This window comes from Muscardinus avellanarius (genome assembly GCF_963383645.1).
Source record: "Muscardinus avellanarius genome assembly, chromosome: 17".
In the NCBI taxonomy this organism is placed as follows: domain Eukaryota; kingdom Metazoa; phylum Chordata; class Mammalia; order Rodentia; family Gliridae; genus Muscardinus; species Muscardinus avellanarius.
Window position 1 is genome coordinate 38,569,284 of NC_137803.1, and position 24,094 is coordinate 38,593,377.

At 53.4% G+C, this 24,094-nt stretch overlaps 1 protein-coding gene across 50 annotated transcripts in view; it reads left to right on the forward strand.

Annotated features, from left to right (window-relative positions):
- CELF4 (CUGBP Elav-like family member 4) overlaps positions 1-24,094 on the forward strand; it is a gene marked incomplete at both ends in the record, with an annotated part of 282,956 nt that overhangs the window by 230,481 nt on the left and 28,381 nt on the right. For 28 of the 50 annotated variants that reach the window (XM_080714317.1, XM_080714316.1, XM_080714320.1 and 25 more), the window contains 2 exons: positions 23,606-23,731; positions 23,986-24,065. In XM_080714317.1, coding sequence (XP_080570443.1) covers positions 23,606-23,731; positions 23,986-24,065 — 206 coding nt within the window. Of the gene's footprint in view, positions 1-23,602; positions 23,732-23,985; positions 24,066-24,094 lie in introns of all 50 variants that reach the window. The other 22 variants (XM_080714363.1, XM_080714333.1, XM_080714364.1 and 19 more) reach the window with 1 other exon arrangement.

Sequence of the window (24,094 nt, forward strand, 5' to 3'; positions counted from 1 at the left end):
CCTGTCTTCAGATGCTTGCCTTGACGCTGGCGCTCCCATCCACCCACCTTGCATCTTCTTTGCAAAGACCTGTCCTTGGGGGTCAAATTGGATGGCCCCGCCTCCACTTTCTCCCAAAGGAAACCCACAGAGGCTGGGCTGCTGAGTGGGCAGTAGTGGAGAGTGCTGTCCCAAGATCCGGTTCTGAGATCCTCACCCCACTGCCAGCTGGACGAGGCACTGCGGCCTTTGAGACCTGGTAGTAGCTGGGGAGAAAACCCACCTGGCCCCACTTGGCCCACAGCTTGAGAGCCCCAAGCTGTGGCCATCTTTTCATTCATTTATTTGCTGCCCCTGGCTCCTCATTCTTTTGTTGCTGTTTCCTTGCACTCAGTCCCTCTAAGCACCTCCTACGTAGAGCCCTCCCAGACCACACCCTCCCTGAGGGGCTCAGTTCCGCAGCCTCTGCGCTGCCCACTGTCTTTTCTCCAGCCTACCCTCTCAGGAAACCCCTGGGACCTGACCACCCCACAGCAGCCCAGCCTTAGAATCTCTAGTCTGATTAACAGTACGTGCTCACTGTGTTTTCAGTATCTTCAACAAGCTTGTGCACAGTGTCTGTGTGGGTGAAGCTTCTGATGAAAATAGGAGAAAGAAAGTAGGCTACGGTTATGGGGATTGGGGGTTGTTGAGTTGGAGACCCAAGAGAGAAAGACACAGGTTCAAACAAATAGCCAGCGTGTTCAGGTCCTCAACTTGTTCCAAAAAATGTAGACCACAAGATTCGCAGACAGGCAGGCTCAGCACCAGCGCAGAAGGCCCTGGGCAGCTTGGGCAGAGCCCGGCACCCCACAGGGAGTTGGCCCACGATGGACTGGGGACCCTGCTGTCGGGAGCACCCCAAGGGTGACAGTGTCTGCAAGCAGAACACGACAGGGGTTCCAGGACGTCCCTTAGGCAGGAGGTAAGACTCAGCAGATTCTGACCTCCAGAGGATCCCATGAGTCCTGAGAACCCAGACACAGCTTTCCCCAGACAGGTCTTGGAGGACCCTCCAAGCCAGGGCCAGACTGAGCTGTGTAACTCTCAGGTCCTGGGAAGCAGGGGTTCTGAAAGGAGGGTGTGCGGAATCCCTCGTCTCCACCCCACCACTGCCCCCACCTCCGCCCGCCCTGTCTGAGGCTATGGGAGACCCCGGCCGTTGCAGCTTCCCGTTTGGTCTAATGTTACTGTGGGACTCTGCCTTTTGCTAAGAGACCCGCCATTATAACATAATTACTGCTGAAAATGACCTTTAAAATATGTTTTAAATTCAAAATGTCTTTAAACCCTTCACTGAGCACCATTTTTCAATTTCAACGACTGTTTTCCTTTTGGGGGGAAGTGAGGAGTGGGGAGTGGAGGAAGGAGCCCTCAGCCTGGATTCTCTCCGGCTGCAGAGGAAGCCTTGCAGGGGGCCTGCAGGGGAGGGAGGAGGAGAGAACCTGCCCCATCAGTGCAGGCGCCTGCCAGTGCCCATGGCCTCCAGCTTTGGGGCGCTGGCCTCCAGAGGTAGCAGCCTCTGCCCACACCACCAGCACTTCCAGCCCAGCCTCTGAGCACATCCTCAGCCTAGGAGGCTCAAAGAGCCAAAGGAAATGTAAGAACAAGGGAGCCCTTGGGGTAATTCTTTTCCAGCCTCCACCAGTTTTGCCTTCTCATTTTCTCCTTCGTGCCGCACTGTACTCTGTACCTGCTCAGCATCCTGCAGCACCTTCACCCCTGCAGGCTGGAGCCCCTCCCCACCCTCCACTCCCTACCTGGCCTGGCTGGGGCAGCCCTCCCTGGATGACCTGCGCTCCTTGTTGCCTTTGACAGTGCTGAGGGATGATGGACCAGGAAGCAGAGCCTGTGCAGGAGGTCACTCACAAGGGCCGCAGCTGGCCAGAGCCCTTTTGCTCTGAAGGCTGGCCTGGGAGAGGAACTGATGTGCAGCACACCCTGCCCACCACCCATAATGCTTCCGGCCACCATCCTTCATCTCCCACCCCCCAGGAAACTGCCCTTCCCTCCTGGAAACCTCCCCAAGCTTCTCTCCTCACCAACCCATGTCTCTCCACCCCCACCTCCAGGAGACTGATGGCCCCATGTCATCCCTGCCCTTCAGGTATGGCCACTGCTTTGTACTCTGCCTTTTAGGGGTTCTCATGTCAGGCACCCCTTTGTGCAGCAGGGCTTCAAGGGGCTTGATGCTGGCTGGCAATGAGGGACAGTTGAGGCAGAGCCTGCCACAGGCACAGCGGCAGTGTGAGGCCTCCTGGCCCCTCAAAGGAAGAAGTTCAAGTGGCCCGCCATGCAGATGGTGGCAAGAACTCTACGCTCCCGTCTCCTGCGATGTGGGCAATCTGAGCCACACAAGACAGGAGGGATGGGGGTTGTGATGGCGTTTCCACCTTTCCCTACCAGGAAGGGGTGGCTGGGGGCCTCAGGTACTTCTTCCAGCATGTTCTTGGGACTTTTCCCTATATGGCCCAAATTCCCATAAGCATCCAACTTGTTTGCTATGAAAGCCAACATACATCACAAAGCCAGACCAAAATGGCAAGAGCACTGTCCACTTCTTCAGATGAGCCCAGTTTCAGCAGCCCACCTTCCCCTTGCCCACCCAGGCTCAGAGCAGGCCCTGAGGTAGCCCAGGACAGCAGAGCAGGGAAGGCAGAAGGTGTACCGTGGCAGAGCGCCCTGCACGCTCTCTGATCTATAGGAACCAGGGAACATATCATCTCCCGTACTGTGTTGTAAATAATCGTGTTTACAACATCAATTAAATGCAGTGACTTAAATCATATATAATAGCAATACAGCCACTCAAGGAGCCATTAGCAAACCCAGTGCCTCTCATTCCTGGCAGAATCCAACTGAGCAGAGGCTTCAGAACACGTCCCAGAAGGCAGCTCCCAAGGCTCATGGGAGGTGGGGCAGCCCAGAGCAGGAGGCTCCCACCCCAGGGCACCCTGCCTTGCAGAAGCAGCCCCAGCGTGGTCAGACAAAGGGGATGCTGGCCTCCCCACTGCGGGGCACGGGCCTCCAGGAGCACCATTTTCCCTGGGAGCTTTCTGCAGTGTGGGGTTGTGAATCTGGGGCTGAGGGAAGCAGAGGGCTTTGCCTGGGAATGCCTTGGTTGGCATAGCAAATCGTGTCCCCATCTTTGCCTCCTTATGATATCAAGTGTGGTGGAGGAAAAAAACAAGGACAAGGTGGGAACCAGAGCACGTATGGCCATAGGGCTGCTGGGAACACCTGTAGCCATCTCTCCCTCTAGCTGGGGTGACTGGACTCACAGGAGGTCACCCTGAAGTCCTGCCCAGCCCTCATCTCCCACAGCCTGGCTCATCTGCCCTGGCCTCCACCTGCCACCTGTCCTAGCCTCCCTGCCTCCTGGATGACTGCCTTCCTCCACTGCCTCCACTGACTCGCCTTGGACTTCCATCATCTGCGCTGAGTGGGCAGCCCAAGTTCTTACCTCCTCGGTCCTGCTGCCCCGGCCCAGCCTCAATCCCTTGTTCCTGCTCCCTGGCATCATGGCTGTTCCTGGACCATCCCTGTCACAGCCCTTGTACTAGCTATTCTCTCCACCAGGTGTCTCACCCCCAGATGCCACTTCTACTGCCTGAGTCTCAGCACCTCTGTCCCTCTGGCTGGGGCCTGTTCTGACTTCCCACTTCACGTGGCCCCAGCCAGGCGCTCCATCTGCCACCTCGCTTTGGTTTTATTCTGGCTCATACCACTACCCTGATCTTTTCTAATAATCATTTACATCTCTCTATTTAAATATGGGCTCTGTGCACACAGGGATCCTCCTGCCCCCAGCCCCCACGTCTCCGCACATTGCTCAGTGCCTGGCCCAGAGCTCAGGAAATGAGTGCATAGGGTGTGGCCACACACAGGTGGTGCTGCCAGGAGTGCTGGGGTGCAGGACCTAAAGCGGTGCAATCAGGGGATTGTGCCAGGCCTGGGCCAGGTGCCACAGTGGGCAGAGATGAGGGAGGGTTCTCAAGGAACAAGAGGGAGCCTCGGGCCCAGGTGCACCTGTGGCCCAGGAAGCTGGAGAGGCTTCCTGGTGAGGGGGAGTTTGTGGTGGATCCAGGAAGTGGAGGGTGTGGATGGTAAAGGCTTGTGGGCTCTGGACTCCAGGCCCCCCGAGTGGGGAGGGCGGCCTGCAGGAGTGTGAGTATCGGGCCACTGGCCTGAGGGAGGGGGAGAAGGGACTAGAGCACAGGGCTGGGAATGTGACTCGCTTGGCCTGGCCAGCTTCCAGATAACTGTGCAATCAAGCAGAGAACACATTTGAGAAAACAGAATTGTGAGAGTAACTTTGAGGCCTCGGTTGCCATGGGAACATATCTGTAAATACTTAACTGCAAACATTAAGTGACACACAGGGAGGAGTGAGGCCAGTGCCGGCTCCCACCACCCCACAGGAGGCAGCCTTCCACCTCAGCCTCTGAGCTCCCTTCCTGTCTGCACTGTCTCCTCTATGATGAGAGGGATCCAGTTCCCTGCCTGTCTCTAGGCCCCACACAGGGCCCCTGCAACCTTCACTCCAAGGAGCCTTCCGGGTTCTGTGATTGGGCCCCTCACCACTTCCTTCCCATCTCTTGCTTTTAAGGGATGGGAACAGTAAAACAACAGAGAATCAAGAAAATCTTTGCAAGGAGAGTTTAAGGGACCCAAATGTTTTGCCTTTAGGAGGACCTGGCCCAGCTCGTTGCTCAGACACTCAGACACTCACCTCGGCTGTGCTGTGCCCAGGGTCATCTCCCACAGCCTCTTTGCCTGGGGCTCCTAGCCAGTCCCACGCCCCCCATGGAGCTGAAAGGATGCTCCTCCACAGCCCTCTCCTGACCAGGCATCAGCCTGCCAGCTCTGGTTCTGCCTAGGGGTTCTTAACCTTTCTGGGTCACAGAACCCTTTGGGAAAATAAGGATGTTTTGCATCGATCCATTCAACTGTTTCAGAAAGGTTAGGTAGCCCATCTATCTGGCAGGCTCCTGCCGAGTGCTGGGTGACCCCTGACCTCCTGGGACTTCTGAGTTACGGCAGGGGCAGGCAGTAAGCAGACCCAGTAGAAAGCAATGGTGACAGCGCGCCAGCCAACGCTCAAGGTCAGGACAAGGCTCAGCATGTAGGAGGATAGCAGGGTAGGCGTAGGGGATGAGGCAGATCCTTGCCATTGTGTAGATCATTTTAAAGACTGAGTCTCATTCAGAGGAAAGCAAGAAGGAAAGCAATGGGTGCTTGGACAGAGCAGTGGCACACACTGTCCAGCTCTGGCTCCTGTGTGGACACAGGAGACAGGAGACAGAAGGGATGCACATGGCTGGGACAGCGTGGTGGTGTCCAAGAAAAGCTGTCTTTCTCCCTGGAGGTGTGAGCATTTACACGCCCTTGGGCTACTTTATACACACTTTCCAGATGCTCCCGGACTTCGGAGATCAGCTGTGGACCCCTGGGTCCCATGGCACTAGGTTTAGGCTCCAGCCTCCTGAGCCTTTTGCCTTTGCTCTAGTGTCCTCCCTGATTTCAAATCAGAGCCCTAGAGAGAGAAAGAGGGCCATTCTTTACCTCCATGGCCCAGAAATACAGACACCCACCACCAGGACTGAGACGATGCCTTGGGGTGTGAACGGGATGTTACATCTTCTGAGAAATTAAACTATAGACTGATACCTTGGCCAAAACAGAGGAGTGGGACTTGTGTGTATCTTCCACCTTCTCCTGCAGAGGCTGGTCTTCAGGTGTAGATACACATTGCAAAAAGAGAATTAGGCAAGGAAAGCAAATAGCCCTATAAATTAGCTTGACTTTCTTGGCCAGAGCCAACTCTGTACCTTTGGAGGACAAATGACCCAGACCTAATGGGGGTATCTTTGAGGTGTCATGACATCCAGAAATGGAAAAGGTCCTAGTTTTAAAAGGTGAAGGAGTTCTATCCAAAAAATTGGCAGACTGGCAACCTTGACGACAATCTCTAGCAAAATTCTAGAAATTTGTCAATCTGGTGGCTTTAAAGTACTTCAGGAAACACGATGATAACTTGGGAGCTACTCTGGGTCAACCAAAGAGGAATGGGGAGGGAGACTGGGTGTCTTTTTTGGTAAGTAGGTGCCCACATATGCAGAGAAGAGCAGGGAGGGACTAACCTGACATCGTGTTGCCTAGTGGAGCAAATGGCAAAGTTGCCCAGGTCACTTAGGGCTAGATGGCAGGGAGTGAGGTCCTTGGTGACATACGCAGCCGTGGCCTTTATCATTACCATCTTTCTGGATGTTTTTTATCAGGGACTTCATGGAATGTGGGAATACAGAAACTGATCATAAATTTTTTGAGGACCTGCCACTGGTCTGGAGAATGAGGTGCTGGATAATAAATTAAGAATCCAAAGACCTCTCTGGATAAAATCCTCAGTCTAGATGCAGCAACAGTGTGCTCAGCCTGCCCTCATCCTCTCCTCTGGACAGCAGAAGTACAGATTCAGTGGCTTCCCTTCTAAAACCCTATCACCTGAACCCCTGTTGAAATACAGGGTAACAAAATATTTCTGGAAACCTGTAAAGCTGTGTATCTAGAAGGTATTTGTTGGTCAGTGGGTCAGCTTGTTCGATCCCTGACTCTCACATGTTTCACATGGTAACCAGACAAACCAACTCTGGATACCAGGCTCCTTGAAGCCATGAACTCTTTCTCTAGGAAAATATAGAGAGATTTGAGATGGTGCTAACCCCAGTAGGGAATTCAAGGCCCCCTTTATTATCAAATAACCTCTTGGGAAAGCAGGTGTTCTCAACCGCAGCCCTTGATGGTAGCCAACCTGCAGACCAGTCGCTGGTACTTCAGCATGATACAGTCTATTCTTTCCTTTGTGGAGGGGTAAAGGCAGTGTTCACACAGCTCTTAGTGCCCATACTAGGTTCATGGCCACTCACAAACTGTGAAGGTGGCCTTACCTGGAAACAGGGTCTTGGCAGATGTATCAAGTTAAGGCGAGACTGCAGGATCACAGTGAGCCCTAATCCAGTATGACACTGTAGAAGAAGGAGGAAATTTGGACACAAACACACAATGATGGAAGCAGAGACTGGCATGGTGCAATTATAAGCTAAACAAAGCCGAGAATTATTGGCAAACACCAGAAGTCAGGAAGAGGAAGGGAAAGATCCTCCCCTAGTGTCTTAGAACACAACAATGCCAACATCTTAATGTCTGTCTTCCAACCTCCAAAACCACAAAAGAATAAATTTATTTTACATCAAGCCAACCTAGTCACAGTACTTCATTATCACAGCCCTAGGAAAATAGTTGAGTACCTTAAGAAGCCAAGGGCAGAAGACACAGGTCCCCTGGGGGTCCCCATGAGCCCAGCCAACCTGTAACTGGATCTCGACCCTGCCCCTCATCGCAGCCATACTTTGTGGGGTCCTGTTGGTCCTGACTGTCCACCTGAGCCTCTGCCACCAAGCAGCCCCAAGCTTTCCCTATGAGAGGGTTATAGGCCACGTGAAGAGAAGTTAGAATTCCCAGCAATCCATCTTAATAAGTTTTATTACAGTCTGCCAGTTTAGACTAATGACTAATTTACTGTATAAAATACCAGCAGCATTTTTTTTATTTTGTTAATTAATTATCTCAAACAAAGGTGAAATTTATAAAAGTGTCCAGAAATGGTGCACCTTGTAAAGTCGCCTTGCAGCAGGAGATGCAATTATTGCCAACGCAGGATCAAGTTATTACTGTATTGACTTAGTTACTTTATGACTTTGTAATGGATTTCTTCATTATTTTCTTGGGATTGTGGCATTCGTGATTGCATTAAAGTCTGTTAATCTATGCAAATATCATTAGGCACCACTAATAACCTCAGCAACTTTCCTCCATTCCAGAGAATGTGCTAAGTACTTGGCCTGCGTGGGTTACTTCCGGTGCAGGGAGGGAAGCCAGGCAGGGGGATGTTTCTCTGGGAAGCCCTCTATACTTGCAGCCCAAAGTCGAATGGGTGATTGGTTTGAGGGTGCCAGGAAGGTCTCCTTGCCTCAACCATCCTACATCTTTCCTCCATCAAGGGGTTTGAGCTGGGCATGGTGGCACATGCTTGTAATCCCAGCATTTGGGAGGCTGAGACAGGAGGATTGCAGTTCACAGCTAGCCTCAGCTACTAATTAGGGAGGCCCTTGGCAGCTCAGTGAGACCCTGTTTCAAAATAAAGAATAAAAAATAGGGCTGGAAGTGTAGCTCAGAGGTATAATTCCCTGGGTTCCATCACCAGTACTGCAAAAAAAGGGGGGGGCAGATATGTTCAACATATACTTCCATCCCTTCAGAATAAGCCTCAGAGGGCCTTAAATGTACCTGTCTTAGAAAGAAATATTTATCATCTCAATGTCTATAATGGAAGTGATACTAAGTAGTTTGTAAACAACAGAAATTTATCTCTCTGAGCTCTGGAAACTGGGAAGCCAAGATCAGGAACCAGTGGATTCAGCGTCTGAAAACCTCACTTGATGGGAAAGGAACATACAAGCTCGCTCAGGCCTCTTTTATAAGAGTACTACTCCCAACCATAAGGGCTCTGCCCTCAAGACCTAGTGGCCTGAAATAGGCCCCTCATACCATCACCTTGGGGCTCAGGACTTCAGTGAATGAACTTTGGGAGGACACAGCATTCATGGGTAGGAGGGAGGCATAAGGCCTTGCTGTGCGGGACAAGGAGCTTAGCAGTTTGCAGGGGACGGAAGGAACACTGGATCTAATCGCGGTACTGTTTGAGTAGAGTTAGCCAGAACCAGATGTTGTAGCGACACCTGTGGACCCTAGAGACTAGGAGGGATGTCCCTAATGTGGTGGGATGGAAAATCCTGATTGGAGGTAGCCATCCTGTGAGCAGCTCATGGTCAGTCAAAGGGACCCTAAATACATACTGCCTCACCACCAGTTCATCAGGACCACACACTACTGGCAGCCTAACCCATTTTCCAGCCAAGGCTGATAGTGATACCAGTTTAAGCCCCTTGCTCTAATCCTAGAGCTGCTCATAGCCAATAAGAAACCAAATCCAAGCCCCCAACTGCTAAATCTAAGGTGGCTCACCACTTCATCTTTGCTTCAAGTGGACTTGGGGTGTGTATGTCCAGCTCTTCATGCGTGAGTCTTGGTTCCCTTCTCAACCTGGAGATAACCTGTAGCTTGCTCAGACTACACAAACCTTCAGCCCATGAGTTCCTCTTCTCTTCATCCAACACTGCTTATGGAGCTTGTGTCATGTGCAGGCACGAGGCCAGGCCCTGCCGGCATGAAAAGACATGAAACACCCGCCCCACATCAGTAGAGATGCTGACTCATGGGTGTTAAGCAGAAACTGTTGTGGGACGCAATCACTGACTCTTCTGGTTATTATCATTTGGCCACATTAAAGGATGAGCTTTAGGGTCAGGCTCAGAGGAGGGAAGAAACTGGGTTGCAATTTGTGGAGACCAGGGCTAGAGGCCAGCGTGCTAACAGCATGCCCAGGGTGGTTCCCTGCCCATATCCCGCTGTGATCTTCTTACGTGAGCTGGGACCAGCTTGGGACTCACTGAGCTGCAACACTTGCTGCAACCCAGCTTTGACTGCCCTCCTTGGATCTGTATTACCAGACTTTTCAAGGTTAAGGAGCCATTTTTAACATAAAAAATGCATCAGCACCCTCCTTGACAGATGTTATACTTTGAGTATCCATTGTTTGAGAGAATGCAAAATGACAAAAAGCTACCTTGAATCCGGGCATTGCTTTCAGATGAATTTGTGTTTCTTAAATCACAATAGCATCTACATACATTTGGAAAATAGTCACATATACCTGTAAATGAAGCTTCTCTGATGCAGTGGGCAGACATGGCTTGAGACATAGCTCAAGTTCAGGTGGCACCACCGCCCTGGGTGTGTAGCTGCTGTGCTGTGGGTGGAGAGGAGGGTGAGGAATAGCAGGGAGCACTCCCTCTGGCCACCCAGGGCAGACCCAGACTGGGATCCATTGTCTTCTCATCCTATGGCCTGGCTAGGTATGCTCACTGCCCATACACCCTCAGCACCACTGTGAGCTCTGTTATCACTACAGGCCCTTCTCCAGCCCCTAACCCTCTCCCACCCTGCCCCTTCAGGCTGCCTCCTCTTTTTCTCCTTTTCTGTGCTTGAGCCCTGAAAGCTTATCTAGTCCTTTTGATCATAGGGCATTTTCTGATAAAATCAGTCATGTTGAGGTGAAGAGAGCCACCACATTTCAAAGGCCTCCCTGGAGAGGGCAATGCTGAGTCCAAGCTTGTAGCGCCTCGAAGATGGGATTCCAGACATGTTTAATATTGTATTGTGCAGGATAACAAAAATGCAGGCTCCAGACCCACCCACACCACTTCCTGCCCAGGCGAGCTTGTTGTTTAGCCTCGCTGAGCCTCAGCTAACAGATCTGCCAAATGAAGATGTAGTGAAGGAAGCACAGCACCAGGAAGTGGACGGAATGTGTGGGAACGCCCAGGCGGCCAGAGCTGACTACAACCAGCAAAAGTGCAGGCTCCTCTGTCGTTAGCAGTGCCACACCACGCACCAAAGTTAACATGCTGCCACCCTTCTAAACGTTCTCTCTAGGAAGACATTCCCTCTGCAAACTCATCAGTCATTAGACAGTGCAAATCATGCAGTACCCAAGTTGTGTGCCCTCAGAGCTCACCAGGCCTCATGGCTATCTGGCCTGGAGGGTGGGGAGCAGACTGCCTCCTACGCAGCAGATGAGAGCTCGGGAGCCAGACCACCCGATTTCAAACCCTGGCCTTGCTATCTGGGACCTCTAGCATGTTGTCAAGCCTCTTTGTGCCTTAGTTTCCCCATCTGCAAGATGTAACTATCTCATAAAACTAAAGTATCTGAGCAGTGCCTGGTTCGTTGTGGTTGCCAAGATAAATTAGCTGTTGTTATGCTCTCCAAGGGCATGGTCTTTTACTGAGAGAATGAATGGGTGAAACTCTGCACAGGCCATATGGGCCAACATCTACCACCTAACTGCAGGGGCCACATCAGGTCACACCCCAAAAACCATCCCACTCGGTGGGGTTGGAGGCCATGGTCTCGGCCTTTGAGGAGCAAGTACCTATTGTCACAGGAAGAGAGGTCCTCAATGGGCGCAATGGGAGCTCAGGAGTGGACTTGGCCTGCCTGTAGACTAAGGGAATCCAAGAGAATCTTCAATATCCATAGAAAACCAGCCTGGTTGCAACCTATGGTAACCACAAACCCACTAGAAAACGAGGAGGCTCAGGGCCTGGAGTTGAAAGAGAAGTTGGTTCAAGGTAGGTCTGGAACAGAAGAGTGTTCCTTCCTCTTCTGAAAACCAGCACCCTAACAGGTGTGGGTGCCCATGACTAGTTTTCTGACCTTTTGCATCTAGACCCCATTATCTGAAGTCCTCGAAACATCCTGGCCCTCCATCCATCCACATTTACCTATCACTACTTGTGTGCAATCCATCATAAATCTATCTGCTTTCTGCAACCATTTTTCTCTCACCTGTGTCTCTATCTATCATCTAACATTTAATCTGGATATCTAGCCTTTATTAATCATGTCTACCATCCATCCATCTCTGTGTCTATCCAGAGCCCATTATCAGTCACGAGTTAATACAGTGTGTACTTAAGCAGGGCCCCTGCAACTTCCAGGAGGGTGGGCGGAAGTGACTCCAGGAGGGCTGAGGTGTCTGGATCAAAGTAAAAGGAAGAATTCAGAGGCTAGTCAGAGCCCATGACTGCCCTCTCAGAGCAGGGTTGGCCTGGTAGGTGGAGGGGGAAGGGGCACACAAGAAGAGAGGAGGGAGAAGATGGGACTTCCAAAGCTGCTGTGGGAGGATTGCTGACCTGCAGAGCCCCCTCAGCCCACCTTCCATGATTAGGACACTGTCTTTCAGGACAATGCCTGTAGGTGACAGGAGGGATGTCCAGATTCAGGCAGCAGGGCATAGAAGTTGGGGGGCAGCATATCCAAGACAAATGGGGGTTTCAGACTACACTCCTATAGGCAGGTGGTGGGTAAGAGATGCAGTGCCAGAGTTATGACAGCTGGGAGGAAACCCTTTGGAGCCCTTCCTAGCCCTGGATAAGTGTTTATATCACCTGAGTAGCCTTCAAAAACTAAAGCCCAAAGTACCAATGCCTGAGCTCCAAACCAATCAAACAGATGCATGTTTTGGGCTAACCCTAGGCACCAGTATTTTGGGAAGGATACTGGGGATTAAACCTAAAAGCATTCTACCTCTGAACTATATCCTCAACCTTAAAAAAAAAAAACCAGGATCTTGCTATGTTGTCAAGGGCCTCACTAAGTTGCTCTGGGTGGTCTTGAACCTGTGATCTTCCTGTCTCAGCCTCCCAAGTACTGGGATCACAGGCCTGCACCACCATGCCCAGCTGGCATCTGTATTTTTAAAAGCCTCCAGGTAATCTTCACAGCAGCCAGGGCTGAGAACCACCATTTTACAAGACCAAAGATACCTGCTACTATTTCCAAAGGGTTGTCTTGAGGAAAACAGAGCAGGAGTTGGGCTTTGAGCAAATCCAGGGAGGCATCTGGACAACCGTATTTTGGACTGCGCCCTGTATCTTGCATGGGGCCAGTGGGGGTCCTGCCAGTGTGTTAGGAAGCACCCCACCACTGGGTCACAGTGGAAAGGCAGGGCCAGGTGGCTTCTGAAGACCCCATGAGGTCCTCAGTATCCCCAGAGGTCCTTGGTACAATGTCCTTAGGTAGGGAGGGAAGGGAGGGATGGGAACTGAAGTCTCTTGAGGCCTGTGGCTCTTCCTGTGTTAGACAAGCACCCTAGACTCTGGGGTGCTCATGCTTCTCCAGGAAGCTGTGCAGCAGGCTGTCAGCTCCTCCAGCACCCACAGGAAGCAAGGCCCCATCTTCAATATTAAAAATGGGCCATGGGTCAGAGGGGCAGGCAGTGTGCACTGCTCCCTCTGTGCTGTTTTGTCTCTGGTGACGACAGGAGCCTGGAGGGAGCCCATGACCTCCCACCCTCCCTGTGAAGCTCCAGGAAGCTGGGCTACAACTGGGAGGATCTGGGACTCACATGAGAGTCAGCTGTGGCCAGGGAAAGAGGCTGGTCTGTGGCAGAGTTGTCTGTAGGCTATGACAACTGCCCTGTGGCTTTGTCACTAGCTGCAGGGCTCAGCTGACAATCCCTGGCTCCATGGTTAACAGAGACAAACAGCTCCAAGTGAGTCCTTTATTTCTTTCCCAGTGTTTGCGGCTACCTGGAGTCAATTCCTTGCCCTGTCAGTGAGAAGCTTTTGACATTAGCTTTTGGTCTCTCTTCCTCTTGCCTCGTGGACCTTGCCCCTACCTGGCCAAGCAGCAACCTCCTCCCCCAGCTGGAAGGGAGCCCTGCTTTGCCTGTCTCCTTGAGAGCCGAGGACAAACTGGCCATAATTTATGCTCCTGCATGATATAAAGGGAAAAAAGGCCCCATTATGCTATAAATTATCCTGTGATGGGTGAAATGCCGGAGAGTGTGCCAGACGCCAGCGGAAACCCCATTAGACAACAGGTTCGGCTGCTGTGAAGTCCCCACAGAACTCCGGGCCGTCTGTTGTGTGCTGTGCGCCTGCTAAGGATAATGTAGCAGATCAAATGTATAATCAGTTACCTGGAGAGACGGCTGCGCACCACTGCCCCAGAGAAAGGTGACTTCTACACGGAGCTACCATGGTGTCCCTGGCTCTCACTGAGAGGCCTGGCACAGACTCAGGGGTAGAGGGTCGGAGGCCAGGGAAGGGGCAGCAAGGGGATTGCTATGCCCTGGAGAACTCTCAGGCTCAGCTCCTGCTCAACCCAGGAGGTCCACACCACGAATCACTTCTCAGATCAAGATGAGGGTGAAGGACGCTTCAGAGCCCTCTCCCACAGGGTGGCGATAGACCCCAAGTCCTAGTTTTGTCTTTCCAAACATGCTGAGGGCCCTCAGAGCACAGAGCTCCCTATGAACCTCTTCTTGGGAGCCACATCTCTGCCTGAGCAGGTCCAGGGCCTGCGGAGGGAGGGGCTTTAAGGACAGAGAGGAGAGATTGAAGAAGACTGAGACTTCCTGTGTGATTAGGAAAGAGGCCCCTTTTAGCCCAGATGGGGGTAGAAAAGGGCTGCCGACTCCAAAGGAAAGAGATCTCCCTCTTTGGTAGGTAAGGACTTCAAGAGAACCAGGCTTTGGGCAGAGGGGTGGGCAAGGTTGGAGAGGGATTGTGAGCCACTGGGGGCCTCTGGACAATCGGGGATGGACATGATCCTGCTTCCCAGAGCTGAGCAGCAGCTCCTCCTCCCTCTCAGGGCAGAAGCTCTGAGCCTTGCAAAGTAAAGAAGCTATTGGGCACTTTGCCAGTTGTCTGTAGAGCTAGAGGGGTGGAAAGGGCAGAGTGAGAGCTGCAGGCAGTACTGTCTTCCACCACGAAGGGGCCCTGCAGGCTCAGCTCCCTTCAGACTACCCTGTGGCCTGGCTTCACCAAAGATGGCATGTGAGTTCTTGGGAAGAGACTTCTCCATGCTTCAGTTTTGTCCATACAGTGGAAATAACAAAATACCCACTCTACATGTAGAGCGCTTACCTCAGTGTGTGGACTCTAACTACTGGATAAATGAGAGCCATTCTGATGCTTATTGTCACTGCTGTTTTCTGTCCCTCTTGGAGTGAGTGAATCAAGGAAGCAGTCACAGGCAGGGCTCCACACAGCCTGGGGGCAGGAGCTGGTGCTGCGGGGTCTGAGCAGGGCCGGGAGGAGGCTGCAGAGCTCTCTGACATTGGTGGGCTCCTGTCATGAAGTGACTGGGTGACACTGAGTCTGGATGGGCTTGGGAATCCAGTGAGACATAGGAGATCCACAGATACTATGAAATGGAGAGCTAAACTGAGCCCCAGGAAAATGTGCTGGGCAGTTCGGATGAGCGCAGATGAGAAGGGACCCAGAGACGTGAGGCAGAGGTCCAGGCCTCAATGTTTGGATCCCAGCCTGCAGGAGGAGGAGGAAAGGATGTGTGTGTGTACGTGTGTGTGCATGCTGTGTGTGTGCGTGTGTGTGCCTGTGAGTGCATGCATATACTCCCGTGGACATTGGTGCTCCCACACTCCACGCATCCCTTCAGCCTCCCTGCTTTTACACCTGCTGGTCACTGCAGTGGGAGGCGTGCACCCTGCCTCTCCCCCCTGGCAAACCCTGGTGGTGAGTCCTTGAGTGTCCAACCCGGCCTCTTATATACCTCTCTACCCTCCAGGCCTGCAGTGCCCTCCCTCCAGACTCTGTGCCCCATCTGTGGCTGATGTCCACTCATCTCCAGACCACACTCATTGTTACTTTCCGAGGGTCCCGGAGATCAAGACCTCATCCCCTGCACCTGTCACTATGCTAGGCCCATAGCAACTCCACCCTAAGGTGCACTGAGCACATAATTCATGTCAAACATCTCCTGCATGCCGGGTCCTTTGGGACATTCAGCAACATATGGGCTGAACATGGGCACTGCCTTGGCGGGGGTGGCAGTGCAGCGTGGGGCACCTGAGGAACCCTCCCAGTCATGCAAAGACCTGGGTTTGTTCTCCGTGTGAAATGGGAGCCACTTCAGAGCTTCAGCAGGAAGAGAGAGGCTCTGCCATGAATTCTGAGCCCCTGGCTGTTCTGTGGAGAAGCAGAGAGTGGGGCCTGGGTACGAGTCCGGATCAGAAGTATTCAGAAGGTAGAGCTGGCTACAGGCGTGCAGGCAGGGAGGCTTGGATGCTGTTCTCCAGCTCCCCTCCTCCCACCCCAACATCAAACAGCACCGGTCCCAGGGGGAACTGAGGAGACCAAGGCCTGGCACAGCCTAGGCCTGCGGAGGGGGTAGAACCAGCTGAGGGTCTTCATTTGCATTCCATTGCGGCCCCCTCCCAGTCCCCATCCCAGCAGCCTTTGATCTGGTTTGATGTCTCCTTCAGCCTCTTCCCAGGCAGGAAGGCTTTCATCCTCTGGAGGCAGCTCCCACCCAGCTGCGTGGCTGGTTCTGGCTCCAGCACAGCTTGGTGGGGGAAGGCAGGCGGAGGGCATCTTTGTCCTCTCTCTCGGTTTATTTCCTGCTGAGAGCCCTGCCAGAGGCCTGGCCAGTGACCCCTCATGCCAGATGAAGGGACTGGCTCTTAAGACGGCAGTCATCCTGGTGGTACAGCTGCAGAGGAATCCAAGCCCAGGCTGTAACTCTGCTGAGGATGGCCACTGTCCTTTCAGGCTCTAGGGAAGGCCATGCAGACCCTGTCCCTGTCTGTGCCTCCCAAGGCAGTGAGGTGGCGCCAGTAGGGCTGGCAAGGAGACTGAGGAAGCCTGGAGGTGAGTGGTCCAGCAACCTTGAAAAGCGCACAGATGTAGATTCAGATGGTTCGGTTTGGTCCCCACTTGTCCATTCAGAGCCATGGGTGCTAGACTGATCAGGGCTGGGAAAATTCATGAAAGTGGCTTATAGAGATGTGCAGTGCAGCTCTGGGGGAAAAATGTCTCTTGCCTTGACTTGATCCAGGTGGGCCTCCTGGAGGAGGCTGGGGAGCAGCTCAGTGGTCCCAGAAGCATGGCCCAGTGGTCAGGGTGATGCTTGGCCCGGGCTGGTATGACTTTGTTCAGTCCAGTGTCCTTAGGAATCCTCTCTGCTCCGCTGAGATGGGCATGCCATGCCCATTCAGGGGAGCAGTAATCATGGCCACACCATCAGTAACAACTGACCTTTACTGAGCATTTACTTTGTGCCAGGAACTGTGCTGAAGCCTTGTGTATTTTAACTCATTTCATTCTATGACTCTGCCCAGGGAGGAAACACACCTTGTCTAAGGTAGCACAACCAAATTGTAGTAGAACCCAGATTTGACAGAAAGCCTCTTTTTCTTTCTGGAAGTGCCAAGCCACTCGTGTCCTGTCAAGTGTGCCTCCTGGTCCCTTCTGGGGAAGGGCCTCCCTGACCCACAGGTAAAGTTATGGAGCAGCAATGTGTACCCTCAGAGTCCACCCTTCAAGTCATGCCTGTGGACCCAAGGGCACCAAGAAAATGGACCTGGGACCTAGGAGGCGCCTCGGGTTGGAGCGACCCCATAGTAAACAAACAGCTTAAGAGACCCCTGAGGGCCCTGATGGGATGGTCCCCAGGGTTCCAGGCTCTGCCCAGCAGTTGAGGGGCAGATCTGTGGGGTGCTTGGATGTCTGAGCTCTTGCCTGGTCCTGCCTGGTCCTGCGTCCCACCCCCCCACCCCACCCCCCCGAACAAAGTCTCCAAAACAGGAGAAGCAGCCAGCTCTATAATTGTGAGTGTCTGGCATTTTCTCCCCACTCCAAAATGGCTGCCTTTGGATTTCCATGTCTCCCAGCAGCCCCTCTGCCCACCCACACCCACAGGCCTCAAAGCCACTTATTCCCACGCGGGTCCCTGGCCCCAGGGCTCTCCCCAGCTCAGCCGCACCCCCACCAACCTCTCAGCAGCTGGAGGAAAGAGAACAGTAAAAGTCTATTGCAGTAATAAAAGGCATTAACCATCTGAACACTTGTCCACAGTGCCCCAGCAGCCGTCTATCCTTAAGCAGGAAATATTGTTTAGTGCCGATGGTAATGAGCGAATCAAATTTTGAAAATTAAACCGGAATTTGAGCATTACTGCCAGGATGCTGGCATTTGGCAAGTCAAGTGGCGCTGCTGTCACCCGCCTACTCTCTCCCTTAGGGGCCACTCACCCTGCATGGCCAGCAAGATGCTCCCCACAGGGCTGCCCTGTACCTCAGGGACAGCTAAGGCACAGCCCTGAAATGCCTCCCTTAGGGGCCTGTCCTAATCCGAGGTTCCATGGGGGCAGGCACATCATGCTTCTCTGTTTTCTGAGCTGCCTTTTAAAATGCAAATCCTTCCAGCCTGTGCCCTGACACCCTGAGACAAATGAGTGCAGGAGTCTTTATCCCCCCCAGTGGAGAGCGAGCCTGGCTGGTAACCAGGCTCCTCTGTCCTTTCACACGTACTTGTGGCTTCTCAGGATGGGCCACCCAGTGCATTTATCAATACGCAGGGTTCATCTGAGGTCCTGGGAGAATAAAAAAGATTTCTGAGAACAGAGGAATAAGAGTTGCATGTGTTGGTGGGCAGGAGAGCGGGCAGTGGGAAAAGGAGGCAAATGTCCCAGGGTCATCTTGTTGCAAGCCCTGGGAGCGGATGCTGGGGAGCAGATGAGAAGGGCGGTGCCTCACCTCTCAGCCTTTGTGCAAGTTCTTCTGTAAGCCTGGAGATCCTTGCATCTGTGCCCTGAACAGGCTCCCTCCAGCCCACCTCTTCCTGGAAACCTTCGGGGTATGGTCACACCCTATTCCTCAACCAGCCCCTCTGGCCTGCAGTACAGAATTATTGAATTTAACTACCCACTGACCAGGCCCATCACTGCAAGCCATGGTCCAAAGACTGGTTCTCCACAGGGTTCACAAGCATGCACAACCTCCCAACCCACTAAAAGAAAACACAGAATGGCCCCCAAGACTCATCTCAGGCCTTGTGTTCTGCTAAGCCCTAGCCACAGAGTAAGTACTCAATATAAACTTGCAGAAGGAGTGAGCAGAGAAGAGATACAAGGAACGTCTCTGGCCCAGCCCCTCCTGTAGTGGCTGGAAACACCTCTCCTGACACAAAGCTGGGTGCTTCTGCTCACCCCTCTTTGAGGGTGGGACATGTGAGCAGAGCCCAGCTTCCCTCTCTCAGAGCAGGCAGAACTGAGACTGGCACCCACCTTCTGTTGCCCCGCCCTTCCCGGGAGTCAAACCCCTGCCCCCAGAGCCCCAGGTGCTCCTGCTCACTCATGAACACAGATACTCCCACTTCCAAGAGCCAAAGACAGCACCAAGGGCCATGGCATCAAGAACAACTGAGATGGAGCCGGGCGTGGTGGCGCACGCTTGTAATCCCAGCGCTTGGGAGGCTGAGACAGGAGGATCACATAGGTTTGAAGCCAGCCTCAGCTACTTAGTGAGGCACTCAGCAACTTAGTGAGACCCTGTTTCCAAATAAAATATAAAATAGGTCTGAGAGTATAGCCCGGAGGTAGAAAGCCCCTGGGTTCCACCACAAATACCACCCAAAAAACCCACAAAAAAACAGAGATGGGGGCTGAGCTGAAGCCTGGGACCACACTGCACCCAGGAGCTCCCCTGCTATCCCACAGCTTCAGCTGGGAGGGTAGGATGGGGCAGTAGTCTCATTCCCCCAGGGGCAGACACACCAGCTCTGGGGGCCATAGTGTGGCAGCCCCGCTAGCCTGTGTCTCCTCTAGGGAGGCCCTGTCTCCCCATGCAGATGTCAGCTCGAGGGATCAGTTTGCCTCTTGTTCACTACTGTAGACGCAGTGCTTGGAATGGTGTCTGGCACAGAGAAAGGGCTCAGTGGGCAGCTGTTGAATGACTGCAGGAACACGCTCCCCTTGTTCTATCCCTTGCCCAGGAGAGTCCACGTAGAGACTCCAGGCCGGGAGTTCAGGGATGTGTGCACCTCCTCCGGGCCTGTGGCATGGTCCAGGCAGCCCTGGCAGCCAATGTCTACAAGTGCCAAGTACTGGCTTTGGCCCCGGGAGCTGGAGGGTGAGCAGGACACAGTGCCCTGACCTGAGCTGGGCTGTCGCACGAGGAGGAAGCTGGACCCCAGTGCTAGCCTCTGGTTGCTCACAGCATCCTTGACTCCAGAGTCTCAGCAACCTCGCGCTTAGGGGCATCTTGAGGCTCTGAGACTTCTCTCTTCTCCTCTTCTTTGGCCAGTTCAGAACCTGCTTGAACACCTATTCAGCGAAACAGCACCCCCATACACTCTGACCACGGGAGGAATGGCTGGGAGCTCCCCAGGAGAGGAAGACCACCGGAGCCTCCCCATTATCCAGAGGCCCCAGCTTAGTCAGCTGGGCATAGCAAGGCACTGCCCAGCCTGTCAGGAGTTAGGGTCCATGTCCATGTTGGAGGAGGGCAGCACTCATTCTTTGGGACTCCTACTAGATTGGCATCAGATCCAATAGGATGGCTATATGGTACTACTGGTCATCTAACAAAACTTGGGACAGTGGCTAGAGAAAGGGGCCAGAGGAAGGAGGGCAAAGGGGGTGGAAGACAGAAGGAGGCCATTTGTTCTAGCGGGTCAGCCACAGGCTGAGTCTGGTCCAGCCTGTTACCTCAGGTGCTCTCCCCACCCTGAGAGGAGCATCCCATGATCTTTCCCTTCTGTGCAGGATAAGCAAGGATAGCACCCCACTTCCTCTTCTTTTTGTATCGAGAAACCCAATTAGTCTCATTATTACTGCTTGCCAGGCTTACCCCTGCAGCATCTCCTAGAATCTTCCCAACCACGGAATGAGACAAGCCTAACTGTCCCCATTTTAGAGACCTAGAAAACTGAGGCCTAGAGTAGTTGGTAAGCACGGGGCCTGCCCAGAAACAGGTCCCCTGGGAACTCAGAATCCTTCCAGCCCTTTGTCTGAGAGGTAAGCCTTCAGACTACTTCCTCACATGTAACAAAACCTAAGTAGAAACAAAGAGTGCCTACTGAACACAGCTGAGGATCCCAGAAACAAACACTTGAGTGGCATGGGGTTAATCCAAGAATACCTGGAAGAGGTGAGGTAGACAGGAACCCATTTTTTCATTCATTCTCTCTCTCTCTCTCTCTCTCTCTCTCTCTCTCTCTCTCTCCTCTCCTCTCTCTCTCTCTCTCTCTCTCTCTCTCTCTCTCTCTCTCTCTCTCTCTCTCTCTCTCTCTCTCTTTTTGCAGCCTTCCAGAAAGGCAGGTTAGCTGAAGTTTCCCTGGGGAAATCAGGATGGGCAGGAAAGGAGGAGCCTGGCCTCCTATACACTTAGAAAGGTCTCAAGAGGAGGGTGCAGGCCCACAACTAAGAACTCTGCAATAAAGGGTGGCTTCAGGGGAGGTATAAGGAATTAGAAGGGAGAAAAAACACATTGGCAAAAGGGAAGAGGCTGGATAGAAAGGCACGTGTGGATGAATTTTAATGCAATCAGAAGGCTGTCATAATGATAATAAAGGAATACATTCAGACGTCAGGAGAGGGAAGGCAAGAAGCTGTGTCCTAGCATTTAAATCAGGCTCCGGGGGAGGAGGTGCCTTCCTTTCTCTTCCTTTTTCTTTCCAAGGGAGGAAATGGAATTTTTAAGCAGGAGGGCTGGGGATTAGCAAGGGGTGGGTTTTCACTTGGTGGTTTTTCTGGAAATCCCTTTAATGGAAACCAAAGGATGGGGTAGGAGGAACACTGGGTTTGCCTCAGAGAAGTTGCAATTGGTCTGTTAAAGGAGCCTGGGCTCCCCTTTCACTTCAAGTGAAATGCTGTTGCTGCCAGGAGTCAAACGTAAGGACCGTGTACCTTTTATCTCTCTCCCCACCTCTCTTCTCCCTGGTTTCTTTCTAATGCCTTTACCTCCTGCCATCTTGCCTTCCCCTCTCACTCCTGCCTCCCCCCCCCCATCCCTCTTCACTTCACCCCTTCCTCTTCTCCTCTTTCCCCTTGGTTTCTACCCTCGCTTCTCCCACTCCAGAGCTTAGAGTTGCTGAGCTGGGGGCCCTACAGCCCTGGAGATGGGGTGAGGGTGTGCTCCAAGTCTTGCCATGACCCAGAATCAGGAAGAGCAGCCCAGCCTGGGGCAGACAGTAGGACTGGGGCTCCAGGCCCAGAGCTTCCCTAACCCAAAACTGGCAACAGGAACTGACACTGTGCCCTGTAGGTGACAGGAGGAGTGGGTGCCAGCACCACTCATGGTTAAGATCATTCATGTCCAGGGCCAAGTGCATCTGTGCTAAGGGCACACGGCTGGTCAGGGCTCTCTGCTCGGGACCAGGAGATGCTTGCTTGGCTTTCTCCAGACCCCAGAACACCCCCTCAGCTCCGTGGAAACTATCTGGGCAGTGGACTCTCTGAGGAGGTACAGATCACCTTGAGCACAGAGGACATCAGGTCCCTGAGTGGCCTTGTGTTCAGAGAAAACCACAAAGCCTGTTTGCAGCTTTGGGGTCTGCATATCTGTGGCCTTGGCTGTGTCAATCATTTATCAGTCTACAAACATCTAGTGAGTGCCTGCTGAGAGCTGCCACCATGGACCCTGCTCCAGTTACTACGGCTGCATACCAATTTAGCCCCAAACCAAGTGGTGTAAAACAATCGTTTATTATGCTCATGGATCCTGCAGGTCAGGGCACAGCAAGGAAGGCCTGTCTCTGCTCCAGCATGGGATGGTGGAAGATTCACAGGCTAGGAGCTGGAATTATCTGAGGACTTGTTGCTCACAGGGCTGGCGGCTGACATTGGCCCTCATCTGGGTGCATCAACAGGCGGGCTCTTTTTTGGCTCACTGGGGGTCTTCACTGCATGGTAGTTGGCTTCCACAAGAGCAGATACCCCCAGAAAGAGAATTTGCTCTTTTATGACCTACTCTCAGAAGCCTCTGGCATCGTTCTTGCCATTTTTCATTGGTTAGAGCAGTCCCAGTAGGAGTGGAAATCACACTGAAGGAAGAGCCTGTGGGATGGGGATCCTTATTCACTCATTTACAAGCTGCTTTAGATCCACACCGCCCAGTGGAAGCCCCATCACCCTGAGCCACAGCTGGATAGTGTTATCAAACCACCAGACCCTCATTACAGGTGAGGCACTGAGGAACAGGCTCCCCAAAATGCTCAGAGCTGAACTTCACAGCAGAAACGCATAGAAAGGGCCAGACCAAGGATGAGCATACAGATGGAGCAAAAGCCAGTGAGACAGAAAAAGGGTAGGCCCTGGGGTGACACTGGCATCCTCCATCAATTCTCTCTTCCTTCCATCACGGTGTGGAGGCCCTGTGCTGCGCTGCAGAGCTGGTCTTTCCCCCTGAGAGAACACCTGGATAGGGTGGCGGCAGAAGAAGAAAGCTAGACAAACACCAACTCCACAGGCAAAGCAGTAATTTTCCTTTCAAATTCAGGCTTTAGGGTTGGGGAGTTGAGACCAGAGAATAAAGGCGCACTGGTGAGGAGGAGATATTTTAAACTGAGACCCAGAAGAGAAGAATTGAGCTTTGCCAGGAAGGGTGCTCTCCACGCAGAGGGAACAGCATAAGCAAAGTTTCATGGCAGCCTTGGTCACCGGAAATACTTCTGGCACCTGAGAAAAACCCTTTGTGTTCATTAAGAGGGGGGAGGAAGGGTTTACAGGCAGCCCCGTCCCAGCAGACCAGGGCTTTGGTCTCCAGTGTGCCTCCAGCTTCCAGAGGGAGGAGGCCGGATCGCTGTCATCCTGCCCCGCCGGCTGCCCCCCACCTGCCCTATGGGCTTCGCTCTCAGCCCGCCGTGCCTCTCTGCCCTGCAACCTGCTCCCCACGCCTCTCCCTCGGCCCTCCTCCGCCCTGCCCGTCCTCTCCCGGCTCTCTCTCCCGCCTTGGCTGTGAGCTCTGCTCCCCGCTGCCCAGCTCCTCCCCTCCCCTTTGACCCTCCCCTCGGGGCCGCGCCCTCCTCCCCGGGCTCGCCCCCGCGCCATCTGGCCCCTTGGCCCGGGTAAGCATCTCCTAATTTTGTTCTAGAAGATAGAAAACTCTTCGTGGGCATGCTCAATAAGCAGCAGTCCGAGGACGACGTGCGCCGCCTCTTCGAGGCCTTTGGGAACATCGAGGAGTGCACCATCCTGCGCGGGCCCGACGGCAACAGCAAGGGTGCGTGGCGGGAGGGTGGGGAGCCTGCGCGGAAAGCGCCGGGACGTCGGGGCCGCCGGGAGGAGGGCTGGGGGGCGTCGAGCCTGGGGTTCGCCAGGGTCCTTCTGCTCTGTGCGCTATCTCCGGGTTTCCTGGTCTCCTTTCACCCGGACGAGGCCTCTCCCCCTCGGCCCCGCCTTGCCGGGTCTCTGGGTCCCAGCTTTCTCTCTTCCTGGGTCCTCAGGCCTGGGGCTCAGCTTCTTCTGTCCCCGCAGGGTGCGCCTTTGTGAAGTACTCCTCCCACGCCGAGGCACAAGCCGCCATCAACGCTCTGCACGGCAGCCAGACCATGCCTGTGAGTGTGGTCCTGGGGGGGTGGGGCGG